Source organism: Ambystoma mexicanum, chromosome 9 (assembly GCF_040938575.1).
Source record: "Ambystoma mexicanum isolate Mex_15411 chromosome 9, UKY_AmexF1_1, whole genome shotgun sequence".
Taxonomy (NCBI): Eukaryota; Metazoa; Chordata; class Amphibia; order Caudata; family Ambystomatidae; genus Ambystoma; species Ambystoma mexicanum.
In genome coordinates, this window is record NC_090931.1 from 326,224,037 (window position 1) to 326,247,222 (window position 23,186).

The 23,186-nt window shown below is 44.0% G+C and overlaps 1 protein-coding gene across 1 annotated transcript in view; it reads right to left on the reverse strand.

Moving 5' to 3' along the window:
* MYBBP1A (MYB binding protein 1a) overlaps positions 1-23,186 on the reverse strand; it is a 1,153,837-nt gene that overhangs the window by 727,266 nt on the left and 403,385 nt on the right. The window contains exon 10 of the mRNA XM_069614733.1: positions 17,747-17,857. Coding sequence (XP_069470834.1) covers positions 17,747-17,857 — 111 coding nt within the window. The remainder of the gene's footprint in view (positions 1-17,746; positions 17,858-23,186) is intronic.

Consider the following 23,186-nt stretch of genomic DNA (forward strand, 5'->3'; position numbering starts at 1 on the left):
AATGTTCGCCATCCATTGTGGAAACCACAAGAATATTGACCCAAACCAGCTGTCATCACCAATATCTTCCACTTCGTCCTCCATCTTGACGTGTAGGTTTGTCAGCAACGTTATGACATCTGTCAAGATGCCATTCTCGTCATGAGAAGGTATGAACGTGCAACATGATTCTCCGATTCTGGAACAAACCCCTCCATCCATAGCTGTGATCATGTCCAGGAACTATCTATTCTGAAGAGTCAGTCTTATGGCTCTCAGCATACGTGATAGCATTGAATCCCTTTATGGTGGTGTTGATCGTCTGCAAAAGCTCCAATCTGGTTATTTGTAACCATTTGACATTTGTCACCACCTGGATCCTAGGCATGAAGATTGTCGTCAATATTGCTGAAGTCTGACTGAACAATCTGTGTTCATATGGAATGGCATCAAAGGCTTCTATCGATTTGGCTGAGAAATAGTTCTCCCTCTTCCTTCAATTCAGCTCAGTAGATCTCTTCATCAGGTGAGAATCTGCTTTTAGAAAAGCGCCAATGTTCAGGTCACTCTTTGGGATCACCAATGCTGGAACATGGACAATCACCATAGAGCATAGTCCTCCCCAATCTCTGGGTAGCTTCATGTAAGCTCTGGATCCACAGTCCCAATAGCGATCCATGGTCACTGCTGTTCGTCCTTCATTCCTGGCACGTCAAAGATTTATCCGCATTGCCGATTCTCGTCTACTTTTCTTGTGCCATTGTTTCTGAAGCATAGTTCTGCACCAGCCACAAGGCACTATCTGCAATGGACTTCCTTTGTCTTCGACCCATGTCAAAGGTTTTGCAACCCTTGGCCATAGAGGTTTGCACAATCGTTCTGCATTTTCTACAGATGCTTTGTGCGATCCCTTTACTGCCTTGCATATGACCACACCTTCTTCCCATCCGTCTGGAGAAAGCGCTGTTCCCCAGATCTGTATTTGGCCTCTTTGCAATTTCGAACCTCTTCATCAGTTTTTCCTTGACAATTGAGTCTTCCATTTATCTTCCATTTATTTCCCCATTTAATGCCTCCTCCCTTCATACCAGGCTGTTCATATCTTATGACATGATTTCTGGTGTGTGCCCTCGCTCTTGTCTTTATACCATTCTGTTACCCATTATCAAAGATGCTGTTTGGCCCTGGAATTGACCTTTTGTAAGGCAGAGTGCAAGGTGAGTAAGGCAATGAGCCGTTTGAACATCTATTTCAATAGCTATGAATATCTCAGACTTTCCATAGCACATAGTGCACATACGTAGCAATCCTCCTCAGAAGTACTATTTCCCACCTCTTTCATGTGTTGATACCACATGTTGTTCCCCAAATGTGCTGTACTGTCCAAATAATCATTCAATTCATAATCATCCTCCCTTGTACTTCTCTTAGGTCTCTTTCTTTGTCTCTCAGAATCTGTATCTGGCGCTCAGTAAGGATATCTATAAAATGATTTCTGGCATAAGGATTTCTAGGGACTACTGCCACCGAATGAGGGGTCTCCACACAAGCTACTGAGTAGGGACAATCACATAAGGCCTGAGCTGTCTGACAATGATTAGTTCTGCCAAGGTGACTGGAGTAGGAAGGATCAAAGGGACCACTGCTTTCATGGGACCAATGAAATACACAGTGTGAATTAGCAGAATCAGAAAAACAATGATAAACGTAGAGCAGGCATATATTATGTATACACGAGGCTCCACTATCGGGGACTCTCCACTCGTCGTTGACTCTGCTCACTCTCTGGACCTGCAATATGCTCTATGGACCACATGTTTGCCTGCAATTACTTTTAAGGAAGGAAAAACTTGTTTTATTCAGGCAAACTCATCAGATGCTCCAGTAGTTTGACGAATCTGCTCAATGAGTTCCACAAGCAACTGGCTGATTGCTGGACGGTTTATAAAAGTGTTGGTGTCTCGCCAAACAAGGTAGGCATTAACTTGAAGCAAATAGTAAAAGATCATAGCAAGTAGTTTGTGGGCATCGTCGTTAGACAGGACCATGTGAACCTTCAGTAAGATGCTCAGGTAATCTGCGTCATTATTGCTGCAAATAAGCGTCTAATAGCCGGGCCTTTCTTAGGATCCTGGACAAAAGCACATATGTCGGTGTTCCTCCCACCAAGAGCAGGGTAAGCTCAGAGTATAAATATGAAGACAGTAATAAGTAGACTGTGTACATTAGCATCGGACAGACCCATAGGTACCTCCAAAAAGAAATTCAGTGAGAAATGAGTCAGGGAACTCTTCCCTCTTCAAGTCGAATATGAAGGCCATGTCTGGCATATTTTGCTTACTTCCGCACTCCACAGTCCATTGTCAGCAAAGCTCCAGTGGTTCAAGAATAATAGCTTTTTCACTCCTTGCTTAGCAGCTACAAGGTTTGTCTCAAGGGAGCCACAGTCCAAATGTACACTTTTATCTGTCTACTGGACAGTCTCTACGTCCTTCCTTGTCGATAGAGTCCGCACGTGCTGAACAACTTCTCCTTGGCTTGCTTCCGAATGGGTTGGGGTTGCTGCGGCGTCTTCAGCGTAGACTTTCAAGTCACCTTAGTGTATCCAAGCTCGTCTTCCTAGGACCTTGACTGCTGACGGAGTAATGTCCTCCACCACGAAAGGGCCACTAAATCTGGGCTTGTGCCACTTTCGTGTAAAGTTTGATTAAAACTTGATCTCCAGCAAATATATTTGGTAAACATAGTTCTTTACATCTGGTTTCTGTATGGTCTTCATCTGTGTTCTGAGACCGACACCCCATCCGCTTGACTTGATCGGAAATGACAGATACTAGCCATCATACATTTTAAGTACGCATGTAGCTGATCACCTAACAATTCTAGAGTCGTCTGGGCATCACTTCTAGTCTTCTATGGAGGAGTTAGAGGCGTTCTCACTCGCCTCCCTGTAACTAGTTTGTTGGGTGTGAGGTGTTGGTCAGAGCCGGGCTAATTTCATAATGCATATAATGCAAGGGGAAGGCAGTGCAGCCACCCCTTTTTCAATGGCAGTTTCAATTGAACTATTCTTTCCTTGAGCAGACCGTTGAATCTCTCACATATCCAGTTTGCTTGCGGGTGACCAGCAGAAGAAAACATGTGTTTTATGCCTAGCAATAAGCTAATTTGCTCAAATACCTCATTCACAAAATGGGGGCCATTATCTGATCTCCACACCTCACATAATCCCCATCTAGGGAATACTTCGCAGAACTAAAGACTTTGCAGCGCAAGTGGCGTCAGGATGTGTGCATGGACCAGTCTCGATCCACCTGGAAAAGGGGTACACCACCAGTTTCATATACCCGTATCCATTGCAAATCTGCAGCATATCAACATAATCGATAATCGACCATTTGGTCGAAGAATTACTCCTCTGACTGTTCGCAGCGTGTGCCCAGCAGTAAACCTTTGCCATACGATGCAATTTACTACATAAAATGCAACGTGTTCCAACAGGTTTGGTATGAACCAGACCTCCACAATTGTTGCTGCAAGGCTCTCCCTAGTGACATGCGCAGGGTACTGTTCTAATGCCACTCTCAATAAGGCTACAGGCATCACCGGTTTACCAGTGCTGTCTTGTAGCCAAAATGCATAGGAAGGGGATAGAGAACACCACATCCATGTCCCCAGGTCTCTCTCTTCCTATGGTACTTCACCCTGAGCTTCCATTAGCTGCGTTTGCAATAAGTGATTAAAGCTTGCATTTACAACCATCATCACAACCATTTTCTCTTTCACTTCAGGTTTATCAAAACTCATTATGGTCAGGTGAATATGCAACACTTTTTGCCTCCTCGTCCGTGGCTTGGTTTCCGCGTGAAATAAAGCCTGTTCTCTTACTGTGCGCTGCACACTTTATTGCGATGGCTACTGGGAGTTGTAGTGCTTTAATAAGTCTGTCCAATAATGCAGCATGTTGCACTGGAGTGCCGTCTGCTCGCAGGTAACCCCTCCTTTTCCAACGTGCTAGCCCTGCGTGAATCACGTAGGCGGAGTCACTGTACACTTACTTCCTGGTCTGTGCGTTTCTCAAGCGCGACAATCAGTGCCACTAATTCTGCAGCCTGTGCTGAAAAGTGAAACTGTAGTCTTACACTCCATATTACTTTTAATTTCCCATTAGCCCAGGTCTTTACTACAGCGGCACCTGAATGCCTTTCTCCATCAGTTTGATTGTTCCTTGAAGAACCATCAGAGCATTTTCTTTCACTCTCGGGATTTCGTCATAGAATTCCTCATAATTTGAGCAATAATGCACTTGTTCATCCTCTGCCAGTGGTTCAGCTACAAACATGGCAGGCTTCACCTTTTTACACCCGACTATTTTAATCGCCGGATTCAATGCAACCACCTCATAAGCAGAAGCTCTGAGACATGTGTGTACCCTTAGGGGCATGCTCAATGAATAACGTCATAGAATACCCCCATTACTATGGTTGCAGACTTCTCAATAACAAACACAGCTGCTGCCAAGGATTGTTCGTAAGCGAAGTAACCCCTCATTACTGGGTCGAAAATCCCACTGTAATATGCTAAACGCTTGTACCCTAATGTAGTTCTCTGCCTAAGCACTGTTGTCATGACTGTTACATTTGTGTGCGAGAATAAAAACTCCTCAGTATAATTGGGAATCCCTAAAACTGCAGCTGTGCAAATTGCCTTTTTTAGTTCATCAAACCTCTCCTCCATTTCCTGAGTACATTCAATTTTTTCATGCTTCACATGTGCCTTTTTCAGGGCCTGCAGCAATGGTCTTGTGTATGAACTATAATCAAATACCTGTGCGCTGATTTAATTACACAGTCCTAAAAACTGTTGCTTTTGCTTTATCGTGTGCGGTTTTGAGGTTTTCAAAATGGCCTTGGCTCTTTCAGGCGTAACCTTTCCTTCATGTGAAATTAACTGACCTTTGTACAACACCTCTTCATGACAATACTGCAATTTTTCTTTATCCACCTTATAACCCTTCTCTGCTAGAATAATCATTAGCTGAATCGAGTCACGTCTACACTCTGATGTGCACATACCAAAATATCGTCAACGTATTGCAACACAACACTTGGCAAATTAATAATGCTTAGGTCCATCTGCAGGACCCTATTGAAAATCGATGGAGACTCACAATAGCCCTGGGGCAAACGTGTACTTTTCAGCTTAGGCTGACGAAATGTAAACAAGGTAAGATCTTGGGAATTGTATGCAACGTATTTGAGAAAAACATTTTTCAAGTCAATCATCGTGAAATATTGCACTGTGGGATGTTTTAACCCACTAGGCTCTGCCCTGCGACATCCCTGTGTGCTGATGGTGAAAGAATCATCAAAAATGGCCGCAAAAGCCCTATGCGTGCGAAACCTATGAAAATTGTGCTTTGAAACCGGAAAAGATAGCTGCCAGATCTACTTTGCTTGTTGTCAGTGGTGGAAGGAGACCTCACTGCTGAAACCTGCCACTGGGCTGCCTACCGAGTAAAAATGGAAACTACATGAAAAGCAGTGCTTTATTGCAAGAAACCCAGAAATTGCTCTTAAATCCCTTTTTCTTGGTTGCTGAAACTACAGAATGCCCGTCCAGAACATCAGAAAACACCCAATATCTTTGCTTGGTGTTACCCGCCACTTCATTTAAGGAATCAACATGAACCCACAATGTCAGGAAAAGTGGAATCTATCATCAAAATATCCACAGTAAAAAGTATGCTTGCCTGTGGAAATCTGTCAAAATATGGGCGCAGTACCATCAGCCGCCTGTGACAGTTTCAAAAGCCTGCATTTAAACTGCAAAGTTGCACCATTCAGATCTAATGTATTAAATCTAAGTGACCCGTTATCAAAAGTAATATAGGTTGCAACTATTTAATCTCCATGATTTAGAGGCTGGAATTAGAGTATAGCTGCTTGATGAAAAATGTCAAGTTTTATTTTAAAGTAAGTAAAATGTTATAATTTGACAGTGGATTTAGCTGAACTCAGTCATCAAACCAGTTCTTTCCAGCTTTACCCAACAAAAGGCATCTCTCCTGCTTCCAATCAAAGGCCAGGAATTCACATTCAGCTGTTGATTACGAGGTGAAGAGATTTTGGGCTGCTGCTCCTGGAGGAGACAATGAACCTTCCTTGGCTGAAAGAATATGCACATTGGAAGTGTCAACAGTAGCCTCTGCCAGAGGAAGAAGGCGGGGATTGCTCTTGAGCTACAAGAAACCTTTGGAGGCGGGGATAGACATTTTTGTTGATTCTCAATGGACAGAAAGCATATTTCTAAAAAAACAGAAAAATTACTGTGCGAATCTGTAAAAATTGTAAAATTACAGTAGTGTTAATGTGATATTTTTGGCACATTTTAAAAGGACCCAGAACTCTGTGCGATGTTCTGAGAAGGCGTAGTGAAAATTCTGGTTTTGTAGCAATTGTATTCATGAAATTTCATACGATTATGCCCATATACAATGCCCACATATGGACAAAATTGTGGACAAATCAGATGTGTCCCGGATAAAAAGTGCAAAAACTTGTCAAATCCAGACCCAAGACCTCACAGCTATGGGGTTTGGAAGAATATGTGCTCCAACAAATATGTGATCTATGTATATCATTGTAATAAAGATGGTTCACATGTTAAGATGTATTATATCAAAAATAGATTTTATGTGCAAAAGGCAAAGGGAAGGTCTTACCTGTCTCATAAACCGCCTCATCATGATGACACTCTGTTTTCCCCTCCAATCAAGGGAGAGAGCAGACTTTAGCCAATGGACTACCTAGGGGGTGCGCCTAGGATAATTCAGCTTACCCACCCCTTTATGAAACACATACAGACAGCTTAGGACCTAGAAGAACAGATTGATCCACTCACCATCCCGAAATTGGCCAAGCACTTTGAAGGAGATCCATCCATACTCCTTGTTCCAGACTCCAAAAACTTTACAAGCAGAAATGCCCATTTTCAGAGCATAGCTGAACCACTTTCAGCTGGGCCTAACTTCCAGAACACATCCCTCCACTTAAAGGGGAAACCAAAAAGAAGCAGCCAGGCTGTGCTGTAGCTGCTTGCCTGCCAAAGAATCATCTTCATAACCAGAAGGACAGATTAAACCCCGCCTGGTGCCGTGCTGAGCAGACCAGAGCGCCATTGCAGATCCTGACCAGTCCTACCGTGCGGTGTCCAGAGGGTCTTGCTGATCGCTGACCCATCCAGTCCCGTGTGCCCAGCAGTCTGTCCCAGAAATCTTTGACCAGAATCCCTGACGGTTCCCTTCGAACATTGGTAGTGAGTATCCATAGAATAGGATTGTCACTAGTCATCCCTATCCAAATCAAATCTATCTTACATCCAGAACTGTATTGTTAGAAATCTTTTTTGTCCTGCCTGACACTCTCTCATATATAGTCCTTCTGTAATAATATTGGTAAAATCATCTTTGCGTTGATATATTGCATCTGAAGAAAGGCAAGCGTCTCGGCGGGCAAAAACCTGATCGGTGACGTCCTGATTTGGTGGCTGTGCTGTCGTGTAGCTTGTATCTTCATAGTTTATCCCTAGTGTAAAGAAACCTCGTTTGTACTTTTAAAAGCACATCCTTGTTTTACATTTTGCCTCTATCTGAAAAAAACGACCTCCACAAAAACGTTCATAACTTCTTCATACTTTATGCTAGAAACGAAATTTAAGTGTCTACTTGAAGCTAACATCCTAAGCTTTCTGAAGAACACAAACGAATCTCAACTCCTTATAGTTATTCTGCAATTGCGCTTACCACGCGCAGAAAAGGTTGCTGCAAATTTTTAATTTGGCTCAAATCTATAACGTGTGAAATAGCTTTTCATTGTACCCAACTTCAAAATTAAGTTTCCAACCTGCTCATTATTCCCAAATCATTGCTAGTGTTAGTCTGATACCATACCCAGTGGCTCCCATTAGCATTTCAACAATTTCAGTGAATTAAAACCATTTTTCAGTGTTTTACCCCATTCATTCAAAGCCAACTTTAAAACCATTTTTGACAAGTTTGCCAATCAATTCTGTTTTCTCTGGTGTTTGCTGGGGGGAAATTGGGATTGATATATTTGATTGAATTCTGCATTCCTGAAACCTGTTCTCTCTCCTTCTCTCTCTTTATGTTGCATATTTGGGGGATTGAAGAGTGTGCAGGGGAAATGGTAATCACATGCCATTTGATTGAACACAAACAAAAGTATAATTTCTATGCTGCATTATTTTTCCTATCATTGCTCCTTGTGATTAAAGAGATTTAGTGTAACATCACCCCATTGGTGATTGTATAACCATTAAAAATAGTGTGATATATATATATTGTGCAATACATACATATTTTTCACTTTGCAAACCAGCCTGATTCCTGGTTCAGTGTGACCACGGGGGGGGGATTCAAAGACAGGGGCGTGATATAAGTGGTACATCGTTCAGAGATAAAAACTTAGACACAAATAATTAAGGGTTTCAGCTGTGCATCACACGCTAGGCATTGACTTAGGTGAAGTGCCGGGTTGAATTCACTTAAGGCGCCTCAACCGGAACACTATATAGGATCGTTGCCAGATTTGGAACTAGAGGAAACTCTGGCTCTACAATTTGGTTAATCGACTCATGTCCTGAATTAAACCCCACGACACCCACCTTTTAATTTTTTTGATAGGGTACACTGCGGCATTGCATGGTGACTGATGTCACTAAAATGCCTTTATCGATTATGGCCGATATAGTCTTGAAAATCCCCTTACTTGCCTCCCAAGACATAGGATACTGCCTTGCTCAAGGTAAAATTGCTCCTGGTTTCAGCTTAATCTTAACAACGTCTCCCACCCCTTTTAACAGGCCCATGTCATAGGGGCCCGTAGCCAAAAAAGAAGTTGGCACTTCTCCATATCTTCATCAAAAAATGCAAGGCGCTGCTGCACTATCAACATTTTCTGCAGAACCTCTTGTCTTTGTCCTGATCCAATATGTAATGCTCATTTTCGAACACTAATTAGTCATCTGATGGGTCTTCTCTAAACATATCCTAGTCAGTGACGTCAGTCAATCTACATCCTTCCCCAATAGCAATCACAGTCCTCTATCCCAACCTTCAAGCATGGCCAATTCTCCACACACTATGGCTGCCTGTAATTCCAAGGGACAAATCCGCCCCCTCACCTCTTCATCCATGGGTATCTGTGGCCTGAACAAAAATTCATCAGGTATTCTCATAATCTTGTCCACTATACCGGGTAGCTATGTTAACAGAAAACGTACGCCATAGTGAAAAACCTCTGGTTGAATGGCGCTCCCCGCAAAGCCATTTGTCCCGTTAATGCCATGATCAATTTGCCCACGTTTAAAAAAAATGTATTCCTGGCATTAAACACACTATACCTTCATCAGTGAAGGAGATAGTCGTATTTAGCTGGTGTGTCTGGAATACAACAATGGGACAGACATGTCACACTCTCCTATAGAGACTGGTAATTTCTCAGTAAAAAGGAACTCTACTTGTAGCTCCAGAGAATCCCTATGCATTCATGGCATTTCCAGATAACGTACATTTTCCCTCTCATATACATGAGCGAGTTGCCCCTGTGACTACTAAAAAAAAGAAAAGGATTTGCCTCCTATGGTAACGTCAACCCTCTGTTCCTCTTGAGGATTGGGTGTCACCGATAGTACTGAACACACCAAGTCACCCTGTGAGCTGTCATTGTGTGCACATACTTATTCCAGTACCCGTCAAATGCTGCCCTCCCGTGACAGTGACACACCCTACTCTAGGAGTCATTTACTGTCCTGTATTTGCTCTCTGCTGTATCTGCATGGGTGCGTGCTGCGACTGCCCTTGCAATGGTGTTTGCTGTGGTTGCAAAGCCTGCTGCGTTTGCGGTACCTGTGCTTGATACACTGTCTGATCTTGGGCGCACCAGTGTCTACTTTGTGGGCTATATGCTGGAGGATAAGCTGCCCCCCCCTCTTGAGAATTGCCCATTCTGCACATACCCTTGGCTCCCACATGTTTCCGCAATGTGCCCCCCGTCATTCCACATGTCTAACATACAGGAGGGAATCTCCCAACTTGCCCTCCCCTGCATGCCTTGATTATCAATCTGCATATTCAGAAAACCACCTGGGTAACTAAATGTTTCCCTGATTTTTCTGAAAGCCTCTTCCGCGAAAGCCTCCCCTGCCTCTCGGCATAAACCCATTCCCTCCTGGATCAGACCGCTGCTGATTATTCACCTGCAGCATAACTGCTGTCTGTTGTGATCCTGGCCCTTCTCCACTAGTCAACATCACCCCTTCTATAGCATATTTTGACAGCTTTTTCTGTACTAACTTCGCATCCTCGAGCTTCCTAGCATACTCTCTCTTTCGATTATTCTGCTGCAACAGTCGGCAGTGGAATGAAATGGTCAGCTATATTTCTGGCCACGGTTATGCCTCCATACCCACTAGCTTCTTGAGCTGTCTCTGTACCTGGTCTGGGAACCCCTGACATAGTATGTGACAGAATACAGTTGTAGATTTTCCCCACGGCTCACGAGTTTCCAAAGACCACTGCTTTTGAAAATTCTGAATGTAAGCAAGCGGATATTCTCCTTCCTGCATCTTACGTGTCATTATAACGCCCATATCTGACGTATCAGGATATTGTACTTTAAGCGCTTTCCAGACTGCCACTTTACAATTTTTAAACAGCGCCCTGTCATGCGCTGTATTCTGTGCTGTGACACTTGCGTATCCTGCTCTCGTCCAAATGTCGTCAGCCCTCTCCCCAAGGATAGCTGCTAGAAGACCCTTAATGTCCCCGATAGCCAATGAGGTTTCCTCCTGTCATTTCTTTCTAATTCATAGATCCATTTTCCAGTGCCCGAAGTCAAAATCTGGAGCTTACACCTTAGGTTATCCTTGTCCATCTGGCCCCTCCTTTTTCTAACAAGAAAAACTGAAATCCCAAAATCGCAGTCGGCTTCCATTGTCTGCCTATCCATAGTAGGGGCAATGGTTCCTGATCGCCCTCTTCCTGGTAATGACCTTAGTCTGCTCACATTCTAGCGAGTCGCCCCTCTCACCAAGAAGTCTCCTTTTAGGTCGCTCTGGCCACCCCACAGGCTCTGGCGTCCTTTCTTTAGGCAGGTCCAAATCCGGCCACCTCACTTCCTTGTCTATCTGAAAACACCCCTCGGGCCACACGCACGACCCTCCTCCCCACAGAAGGTTTCCCTTTCCTCATCTGACATATCTTGTCCCCAACTCTTATGACTGTCTTCCTTCTCAGCTCTGTTCAGAGTCAGCATGTCCAAAGACAAGGTTCTATGCTCGAGGCTGAACAGGCCTCCCTCTTTGCCTCGTGACTGGACACTTTCAAATCGATAGCCTTTCCCTTCATTTCTCTATTCACCCTTTGCCCTCATCTCTTGATAGGAAATATTGGAGACGGAATCGAAAAAGCATATCTCAAAATTCTCCTCTAGATTTACTCTAAAGGGTCCTGGCATAGGTTCTTGTGATTGGAGGAACTCCTATTTCCTCCCATGCCACTACTGGATTTGGTTCCATTAGCTCTCTTTCAATGCGATCAATGTCACGTGTCCTCTTTTGTTCCATTTCCTCAACAGATTTTCTTCGTTTCCTCCCTAATCCTTTCCTCTTCCTGCCTTTTCGGTTCCCTTCTTTCATTTACCCTACGCACCTCGTCATCTCTGCGTCTTTGCATTCTTTTCCCTCTTAATTTCTGTTATTCCTCTTTTCTAACCCAATTGCTCTCTGCCTGTTGTCATATTTTCATTGCTCTTCTGCCCTTTCCTCCTTTAAGACGAGGGCAACTGTATCAGGAAGAGCAGTTAGTCTACTCTTCTTTTTAGCCTTGTATTCTCTCAATCGTTTTTTTTGTTACTTATTCTTTTTATCTTGCTCGTCTTGATCTTCCCCTTGCCGTACACTTCCTCAATGCTCTTCCCATCAAGTTTGAGCAATATCTAACCGCCCAACAATTGGTTCTGTATGAGTGCTATCTCGTCACATTTATCCATTTCTTCTTTCCATTTCTTAATTTCTCGTTCTATATCTAAAGTCATACTCAGTCATTCACTTCTCTCTTTGTCCCGTGGGACTTTAGAGATCACATCCCTTTCTGGAGTTTTGTCTGAACTCTCGTCTCTACTATATGCAGGCGGCTTATGCGTTGGATTATTGTATCCTGATGCTGCTTTATGCTCCCTTAATGGATACACTATTTTCTTCAGGTGCGGTAGGGGGATCAGAAGGCTCAACACCCACCTCTTTATACTAGTTGAGCATCCAGTCTTCAGGAGGCAGATCTTCCCTTTCCTCCTGGTACATTTTCCAAAGCTGTAGGTTAGCTAACCTTTTTTCTAACTTCTTTCCCGTGTATGCTGCGTGCAGGTATGTGGTCATGTGTTGTAAAACCGGTTTTGACAGCGATCCCCTTGTGGCCATGGCATGAACATTTTATCTGCCATGCCCTTAACCCATTCTGCACTGTATTGCTTAAGCTTGGGTGTGTGTTTTGTGGCAGCTGTTTACACAGGTGCATGAGTGGAGTAACATCTTTCATCATGACTGGTCACACTCGACTGTCAATACTTACCGTTATTTTACGCAGAAAATACTTTTCAGAAAAATACAATGAGTATACACCAATCGTCGTCGCAGCTCCAAACCTCTATGTCTCACTTTACTTCATTCTACCTGTTCAATCAATACTTTTAACTAAATAATGTACTCATAGCCTTTTACCACAATCTATTTGTTGTCGCTCTTCGCCATTTCATAATTTCCTTAACTCATACAACATACAGACAGACTGGCCAGCCCCAAATACATCCTTGCCTACGCTCCTCGTGGCTATTCTCGCCCCTAATAATGACTCTGATCGGAGTGTGAATTGTTTTCTTTAACAGATCTGTTTGTAGCCTATATATCAGTTCGGATTTTAAAACGACTCCTTCTAGATGTCCTCAAAGTAGGGTTCTGGGCTTATCTTATGGATCGCTCCTTGTCCGCAACTAAATACTTTTAATTGACGCTCTTGATCATTAACTCAAATACCCCACAAACACTCTTACTTTCTCCCCATTGAATACACAATTACTTTTGCCACCTCTCTCAATCTACTCACCATTCACTTTTCAGCTTCTGACCCTCTGGATCCTCTCTCCTCAACCGGCCACCTTAGCCTTCGGTCCACTCAGCTGCCTGTAGAAACTGGGAGGGGAATTCCGTGAAAGAGGGACCTGTGCCACCTGCTTAGTTTGTCTTTCAAGATCTTGGTTCTCGGCCGCTATCCACAGGAAGCCTTGCGGTCCTCAATACTTGGAGATAGATGGGGATGCAGAAATTACTTGATCAATAATTCATCCCTCGACCCTAGCATACCTACTAACTACCGACTCATTACGACCGTCCCTTCCTGTTAAAAATTCTTGACCGTGCAGCATACCTGCAAATCCAAGAACATCTGGAATCCAACAATCTTCTAGGTCTTAGACAATCTGGTTTCCGTCCTAGACACGGAACAGAGACAGCTCTACTAGACCTAAAAACCCAAAAAGTGCTAAAAGACAACGGCAAACTTGCCTTGTTACTTCTACTCGACCTTTCCGCGGCCTTTGATCTGGTCAATCACCAAATCTTATGCAAGCATCTCCACTCGGCCGCCCATTTCTCGCCATCAGCTACGGCCTGGATCAAATCATTCTTGAGTAATAGATCCGTGCAGGTCTTCTCTCAATCAGCAGCTGCAGATCCTTCCCTATTCACTGCGGCATCCCCCAGAGCTCTTGTGTGTCGCCAACGCTCTACAATGTTTTTACAAAACCACTCTGATGTACTTGACTATCTGGGTGTCTCATACACGAATTACGCAGACACCCAGATACTCATTCCCATCACTGGAGACTACTTGGCTGACACTAAGGCCCTCAACGATGTCTACCTGGTCATCCAAGCCTGGATGGCACAACACCAGTTATGCCTTAACAATGATAAGACCGAGCTCCTCATCTTGGGCACTACGCAATGCTTTAGTAAACTTGAGCCATCCTACCAATCGTTTACTATTGATGGCATCATCCAAGTTTCGAAAGACACCAAAACTCTAGGCGTCTATGTTGACGTCACCCTATCTCTATCCCGTCAAACTAACGCAGTCAGATCGTCTTCAGCATACACCTGCAAACTCATTGCAGCTTGCAGGCCTTTTCTGACCACCACTTACACGGTCACACTGGCCAGAACTCTTATGGCCAAAATTGACTATGGGAGCGCCCTTTACCTCGGAACTAGCCAAGAGAATCTGAACAAACTGCAAATCACCCAGAATAACGCCATTAGAGCAGCCCGAAATATCCCGCGTAACCACCACATTTTGGAATCTAGATCCAACCTACATTGGCTACCGGTCAAACAGAGAATTTTACTGAAAGTCTTAGGCCTGACCCACAAATGCCTAGCCAACCAAGCCCCTCCGTATCTCTGCAGCCGGCAATCTCGCCACGCGCCTACCCACCTGCAAAGAACGGCCCAGACCCACTGTCTAACTATTCCCAGGTTCAAAATACAAAAAGCGGGTGGATCTAGCTTCCCCGTCCTAGCATCCAAGCTTTGGAATGCCCTCCCCCTCACCAGCAGATCCGAAGAATGCTTTAGTGCCTTCAAATCTAAAACCAAATCCTGGCTCTTCAGCCAGCCTTGACCTTTGGACCTCATGTTCTTGGTAGCCCGCCCCAGGTAATCGCCTGCCCTTAATCTACATTCTGTAAATATGTATATTGCTGTATGCCCTGAATTCACATCCTGGAAATATGTTTATTGCTGTATGCCCTGAACTCACATCCTGGAAATGTGTATATTGCTGTATACCGTGAATACTTTGCATTGCTCAATGTATGCTTATGTAACCATGTCTAAGTTGCGCCCTAATGCCCCCGGGCCTGAAGGTTGCGCGTTACAAATAAAACAAATACAAATTAAACCGACTCAGAAAGTTGGCAAAACTTGGTCTGTTTTATTTGCAATTATCTAAAACAGGGAGTTACAATGGACGTTCGCTCGATTTCTCTCAGCCCATATTATAAAAACATCTCTTATAGTCAAAACGTGTCATAAGGGATGTTACACTACGTGCCAAACTACAAAAACCTACTTGGGGATGTTATAGGTTTACAGGGAACATCTAGGTATACGTTCCATACTGACGGGGGAAGAGATTGGGTCTCTATTATCAGGTGGGCAACTAAGGCCATCCCAAGTGCAAATCATCTTCCGTGTCATACTAATACTCAACACTATTGGTTACACAAACTACAAGGGCTCTTTGATACATGGCCCTCTACCATTGGTCTGGCACCCTTGTACCCTTCTGGAATATTCCACATGCTAGCAACACGCAGCCTACCATACCAGGTGCAGGGAAGGTCAGCGTGATCCTCCTCCTAATTAGCCGAACATCAATCATCACCCTTGCAGTCTGCCAGTTTATTAAGGCTTTGAACTTGGCCTTGCAGAAGCTCTCTGTGCCCTGAGAATTAAAAGGGACTATCTTCTTGGTTTCGGTGTAGCTCGACCCAATGTCTATTTTGATCTGACCATGTGACTTGGAGACAGCATTTGAGCTTCTTGCTGCATTTCATTCTATTAAATGATTAACTTGACGCCTTCAGTGTTTTTCCCATTCCACCTCAAACAGAAGTTTTTCTTTCTCGCGTCCATGTTACTACTAGATGGACACCCACGCCCACGGTGGCCTCGACTTCTTGGTGCTGGGCCAGCCAAGCCTTTCTTGAATTTCTCTTCTACCATCAGTAATTTTCCAACAGCGCCACACTGAAAACTCTTTCCAATCACAGGGTTTCAGGCCCTGTGAAAGTGGATCGTGGAATATCCAGGTTCTATACATTCCTATCTATATACATTGGCGCATCGCCGCAAACTATTCACTACATAGCACGCCTTAAAATCACTGTCAACTGGCGTTACTGCGTCTGTTCAAGTGTAAACTGATTTGCATTTTCTTCAGCATTTCTGTAACATGAGCTTCATCTTGAGCTCGAAATGTTGCTCACCTTCGACACCTCCTCAGATCTTATAGAACATCTATGTTCTTTTACCTTGTGCATCTTTTCTAGGTGCGTCAGCTATACTCCGCATGACGTTACTAGTCTTCTTTCACTCATTTTCACACTTCTTCCGGGACCTTGTCCAAAATGCCATTACTACTTCGTGAATGCATATAGGGTTTTCTCAATGGATACCTTGTTTCCAGAATTTTCTGCGGTATAGGCATCCTCACTGGTACTGCACATGTCTCAATTTCTGGCTCTAAACATATAGGCAAGATGGGGGTGGAGCTTTTAGTGGGGCACTGGACTCCACCTCTAAAGTGCACACAATGGAAGCTGGACTTTTGAGGAAATACCTTGTATCCGAGGACTAGAATGGGCACATCTGACTTTGGATGAAATAGGATGTCAGTACTTAGGTGGTGAACCAATACAGCACATGGCAGCATCTGAACTGTACACTCTCATAGGAGTAGACCAAGCATATGAATCTTAACATGGCATATGATTGCACCCTTTAGGGATACAATGATGCACTTTGGACATTAGCATTATTTATCATATGGGGACTACATTCGAGAGCCATTAACTGCCATAAAATTAAAGGAATTGTGTGATAAGTTTGGGCACCAATTGGTGTGGCCTTGACATATGATGGCATCCATGGCATATTGAGGCAGCACCCTTTTTGACAAAGTAGGCAATAAAGAATGCATTGTATCTGCTTTACAAATATTGATTGTACACTTATTAAATCGCTTCATTTGCCATTACTTCCCGAGTGGTAATTTTGGCCAAAGATCGTGTGATGTCACTTCCTATATCAGGTATGTGTTACTTCCCCGATCCTGAAATTTTGGTTATCAACCCTGTAAATAAGTTGCAATATTGACAAACCACTAGATGGCGGCCTATGCAGAGCATGCATATATAAACGAGTTACACTATAAAAACAGGACTCCTCCCCCACCAACCATGCCAAACCTCTAAAGATACAGCAACAATATCGCCATAAATAAAGAGAAGCAAAAGCTTCCACCTGTGCATAGGTTTTGCTGGAAAGACTTACAAAACATGGCAGCTGAATTGCATCAATTTCAGTCGCCCTATTTGCAACATGCCCTAGCATAACATCACAGTTGACTGATAACAGGAAAAACATTAAATTTACACTCTGCTTAGTGGAAAACCTTCCAAGCAGACAACTAAAAGTTGCAAATAATCGGTTGCATCAAAACTTGCGATTTCTGTTAAGAAAGTTTGCAAATGAAAGGGCTTGAACAAGTGCTGCTTTACTACATATACTAAGTTGTCGGACATTCAATGAATTGTGTGGATAGAAACAGCGGCTCTAAAAAACAATGCATACATCGTTTGGACTTTGTTTTCCATTATGGTGAGAAAGTTAGTGTGGCACTACTTCGCATCAAAACCAAAGCCACCTTTCGACCCAAGGTCTAAAGTGAACATAAGTGACATCATTACCACTCTCACGGTCAACAGAACACAGCCTATCTTCCAATCCAAACACATTTTGGCAAAGAGATCCCCCTTTGCCTTGCTTGTTATGCAAGTGCATCCATGACTGTCTCTTGTACTGATCTCCACAGTGCAACAAAAGCAAAATCAGCAAACACTCCACTCACCTGGTTATGTCCATGACTTGGTGCTCTTCCTTCTTTACATTAATGTTTTCAATGATGGCACTTAACCGAGCCACAATCCATTTCCGCAAACGAAACGCACAGTGTTCTTCTCTGTGGGCAAAGACAAACTTTAGATTTCTTAAAGAATGTAATACTGCAGAAGGAGATTTGTTATTACTTCGACCAACCGAATTTAGCATCTTTCGAAAGCTGATTTGATGAGCAATGCAGTTTGCCCTTCCCATGCAAAGATAGAAAGGTGCAGACACAGAGTAAGAAGAGCTTACAGAGGTTTAGTGATCAGGCCTAATACTGCAGGGAGTTATTCCTTCCTTCAATTATGAGACAGGTGCATGTTAAGGGAGACGAAATATACTCATTCAAATCTTTAAAACTTCCTAAAAGGGACAACATAAGCCCAAAATGGAATTCTGCCCCGACATTAGAGTAACAGTATTACTTAGAAAGAAGACATGTGCAAACAACAGTATTAAGAAAATATATACAGTATATTTTGTAAAACATAAGTAATGCGATATTGCAGGTTGCAGGCATGAAATTCAGGACCAGAATGCCTCTAGGAGTGCGCTTTGGTCTTGACCCTATTAGTTGGGGGCAGGAACCAAGTCAAAAGTCCCGGGGAACCTCAGGGGACAAACATTCCCAGGTCACAGCATTAAGATACCTTAGAAGTTGCTTAGGAATTATATACCCATAGCCTGGGAATGGGATTCATTCCATCATGATAACATGCCAAGCTACATAGGATTCAAAGTGAAACACTGATGATGCATAATTGCCAACCTTAAGTATAGCACCTCATTTTCCAGATAAGCCCAATGACAAAAATAGGTCTTGCTATGGGATCACTCTGGCACATTTCCAAAGGCAAGCAGAGCATCCAGACCCACCTTGCAGGGTAACTTCAGAAGTGTCTGACCGGTGGCAATCAATTGTGAAGTCCTTGCAAGGGCTAACAGTGGCACCTCATTTGCTCCAGTTGTCCAGTGCAAAATGGCTGGTTCAATTGTCAAGAAGATGATCAATCAAGTAGGACTACTGTTGATCCACTGAAGATAAACGTGCCAAAGAGGACCCTAACCACCACCTAGGGGTCCTTAAGCATAAAATAAAGCTAACCACTCCTTGCAAGACTAAAGGGCCTATGTTAGGAAAGATGTTCTTTTTGCTGCTTTCCCTCTATAGACATCAATGGAACCCCTCACTTTTTGCTGTTTTGTACCGATCCTGACTTTTGAAAGCAAGTGAAGACTTTTTACTTAACGTGTCTTGCTAAGCTCATGTTTTGGTGGCACTGTTCATTCCCTATGGATATCGGTGCAGGACAACTGTTTTGCATTGAATTTGTTTTATACTACACTCTTCACCTTACAGTGAATTGTGGACGAGATTCTTAGTGTGCCTATGACTTTGCTTCTGGTAACGTTGTGGTTACTTGCATGATGTTCCCAAGATGGACTGGTGGCAGCAGATTTTTTTACAGTGTTTCTTTTGATCCTCATGTGCATTTTTGTATTTTACCGCTTAGTTCTTTTTTCTAGTACCATATACTTTAAAATGGCCGTGCCATGAGATTTCACTTGCCCTTCAGCCAACGTGCATTTTGGCCTTCTTCCTGCCTTCCAGAACCGGATTTGCCATATATGATAAGCCCTTTACCGGGGAAAGCGCCAGCCTTCTTTGGCAAAGGGGCAGTGTCCGTTTGTGGCTGGATTTGGGGGCTAGGATTGCCTTGTACCAGTCGACATCCAAGCCAAAGAGTATCTGTTGCTGGGCAGATGTGGTAGCTGGAGGATATCCATGATTGGACAGCACCTGCGAGTTTGAATGTTACAGAGCCTTACCATTGATGTACTTGCAGCCATTCACCAAATCACAGTAGAGCACAAGATCCCTATCAAGAGGAGCATCTCGCTGAAAACCCAGAACTCTACATTGCAGCCAACCAGCATGGTGGTCTTTACACGTTCGACAAAGCTCTGCTCCTTTGCTGATCTCCAGAAGGTCAGCATCAGTGCTTCGATCCCATCCCCCACCCCCTGGGACCGGAGGGTACACTAGTCTCACCCGTTGCTTGAGGATTCTGCCATTGGCAGATTTCAGAAGTGTCCTCAAATCGTCCTGTGAGCTGACCAGATTCCTTGTGGACTACTTTGCTGCATTGGACTCTGCAGACCCTCAGCTTGTGAAACAAGAAATCTTCCCTGGCAGTTGCAGCTCGCCAGCATGAAGAGGGGCCTTACAAGACAGCTTCTTCGTTTCTGCCACAAAGGACGACTTCCACCGTTTCTTCAGAGTGGCCATTGCTAATCTTCGCTTGCATCGCCCCTGGGGATCCTCCAAGGTCCTCCACAATATGGTGGTCCTTCCTTCATCATGCCAGGGTCATCCACCTGGCGAGTCCTAGGAACCGTCTCAGATCGCACAATCGCCAACTACCCTAACCTAATGTTAAGATCCCATGGAGATTGCAGGCTTTCACTGTTAAGAATGATTTCTCTTTTAAGCAACTTTCCTCTCCATATTCTATGGACTGCCAGAAGTTTTGCTTTTGACCTGTCCTGACTTTTTACAGATGAGTGAAGCCTTCCCTGGCCTTTTTTCTCTTTTTGTCAAAGGGAAACTGACTAGTCTTTCAGACTGTCAGTACTGGGAAACGGTTTCCCTTTTGACTTTTACTTTTAACCTGTTTTGGTAACTTTTTGACACAGCAACAAAAAAAAAAGTAGAGACTGTGCAATTGGGTTACCTTTGTATGACCCTAGCCTTTTAATTGTGGGACATTTGGCTACTTTTAAAATGTGCCTAAAGACAAGCTGGTGTCAGCAGATACATTTTTCTGATTTTTTCCATATTATTAGTATGCAAAATCGTGTTTTCTTTGTTTGTCTTGTAAACAGTGGCTAGTGTCCCAAGATGGCCATGCTACGAGAATTTCTGCTTGTTCTTTGTCCATTTTGGTCAATGTTCTTCTGGCCGTCTCCAGTCAGAAAATACCCAATATGGTCATGCATTTGCCTGCGAAGGTTGCTGCTTTCACAGGCTAGTGCATGCCATGTGTGTGTGGACCCAGGTGGTGTGTTGGGACGGTCTGGTTTCAATCCACAAACTGGTAGCAGAAGTCTAGGGTGCATGCATGAAAGAAACCCACAGTGGTTCCTGATTGGACCACTGTTGGCTCATTGAGTGGTGCAAATCCTCACCTTTGGATGGCTGAGTTTGAGCACATACCTAATTTAGGATAAGGAGTCGTCCTGCAGCCATTCCAGAAAATCAGCAATGGAGCCAAGTATCCTGTATAGCTGTGCAGCCGACTGAAGACCCGTGGAAGACTTATGAAGAGTCCTGGCAACCATTCTTGCAACTGTCCCGGGAAAGCCCTACTGGACCACCGGATCTGAGAAGGCTCTCAGCGCTGCTTCAACCCTTGGACTGGTGGGACCAAACAGCTTTTACGTCTTATGTTCCTGCAGCTTCGAGCCTTAGGAATCGTCCCTGGACCTCGAGGACCGACCAGTTCTGAATTGGGCTACCATGCCAGAAGAGTCGCCATTCTGAGTTTTTGAATGGATCTTCAGTGGTCACCAGCACGTCCTTCAAGTCGCCTTCAAGCCAAGTTTCAGCTTCTCAGCATCAAGGGACCATGTCCTGGAAGACCATTTTTGTTAGAGAGTGGAGAGACTCCTGCTGTTGCCCGTGTGCAGTGACTGTCACTGGAACCGGCTCCCCTCCATCTGGTAGAGTGTCCTGAAGAGCCCTGCATCGGTGCCTGCTACATTTCTTCTTCGGAAAGGGTTGTACTCTGCTGCTAAACTTGACAAGAATCTTCCTTGCACCTGCAGCTCCTGGGCATTGTGCTGAATCAAGGGTATTCATCCCTTGGCAGACCCTCTACTAGGGGTCTGGGCAAGTGGGACATCACAAGGAGAGACTCCCCCCCTTAGGGGACAAGGACTCCCGTTCCTGTAAGCAACTCTGCTATGAAGAATAATGTGAGCTCTGCAGATTTGGCTGAAAGCAATGCTGAAACAAACCAGCCTAAAAATGAAAAGATGATGTCTCTTTAAGAAGAGACGTGTACTTAACTGAGATGAGGAGAGTAACATGGAGGACAAGAGAATATTGTATGCAGGGGAAGCCCCCAGACGTGATCACGCCTAGGAAAGGTGTACCCCAAACAAGCCACAAAGCCTGTAATTTTGGAGGCGGCAAAGAAGGCCATTTTAATACACCAGAGGCCCGGCACATCCAACAGAGAAACGGTTGTGAAGCAGAAGAGCAGCATCCTGTACCAAGTGGTGGTGGGACCGCATCCATATTGTGGTGGGCAGGGCGTCCAACCAAACACGAGACCATCAGAGGAAGGGGCGTGAACTGCTGCCCAACGCCAGCACCCGTACAAGGCAGCAGCCAGAAGAGAAGCCGAGAAAAGGAGACCGGTTAAACAGAGGAACAAGAAGGCAAATACCAACTAGAAATACCGAGCAAATGAGAAGCCCTGGAACATTATCCTGCATACAGAGGTAAAGGGGAGAACGGGAGAAGTGAGAAGCCACCAGGGCAAAAGTATACAAAGAGAAACTCATCACAGCGATAACAAGATATTACATATAAAACGGTTTAATTGGAACTTTGTAAATCAGACAAAGACCAGAATGAATAACCCTGTGGGTAAGTAAAGACAGGGAACAAATGCCACTGAAAGAAAGGAAATTACCCAAATAATTCAAAGGTGAAGAGTGGAGAAAGCATGGCATAAAAAGCTGTAATAACAAGGAGGAGATAAGACTATGCAGTGGAAAATATAGTTAAAGAACCCAGGAGAGGGGAGATGCCAAATTGGATCAAATCACATCCAAGCTGAGAAAGCGTGGATTAACAGATTACGTGAGGGCTACAAGTTGAGCAAGAGAGACAATATCACAAGCAAAGTAGTCACAGACGCATCACTAAAGAGAGTACAAGACCCAAGAATATTGTGCATGGGCTAGAAGAATAAAGCAGGGCAATATACAGAGACTTTTCTAGAAGATTGTGTTAGGAAGCAAGCACAAGAAAGACACTGATATAAAAGACTACAAGGAGATAATAGAGTACCAGGTGTGGCGGATCAGGAGAAGGACACAGACACGGAGGACACGTGTATGTGTGTTTTGATTTATGAATAAAATAACGCCCATCTTTCCCTATTACTATGGGGATTCCATACCTATTTTACTAAGGTTCTCGTCAGTCGTGTATAAATGTCTAAAGAAAACAGTCCGCCGTCCAGAGGTAACCTAACTGACCCTACCACTTGGATAATCAAACTAAGGTCAGGAGAATGAGTCCCTTCTCCGGTTGGTTGCGCTTCTGCACTGGTCTTTTTTTCTTTCACTTTTCCTGATTAGTATGCAATTCTCAAACAGTCTCTCATGAT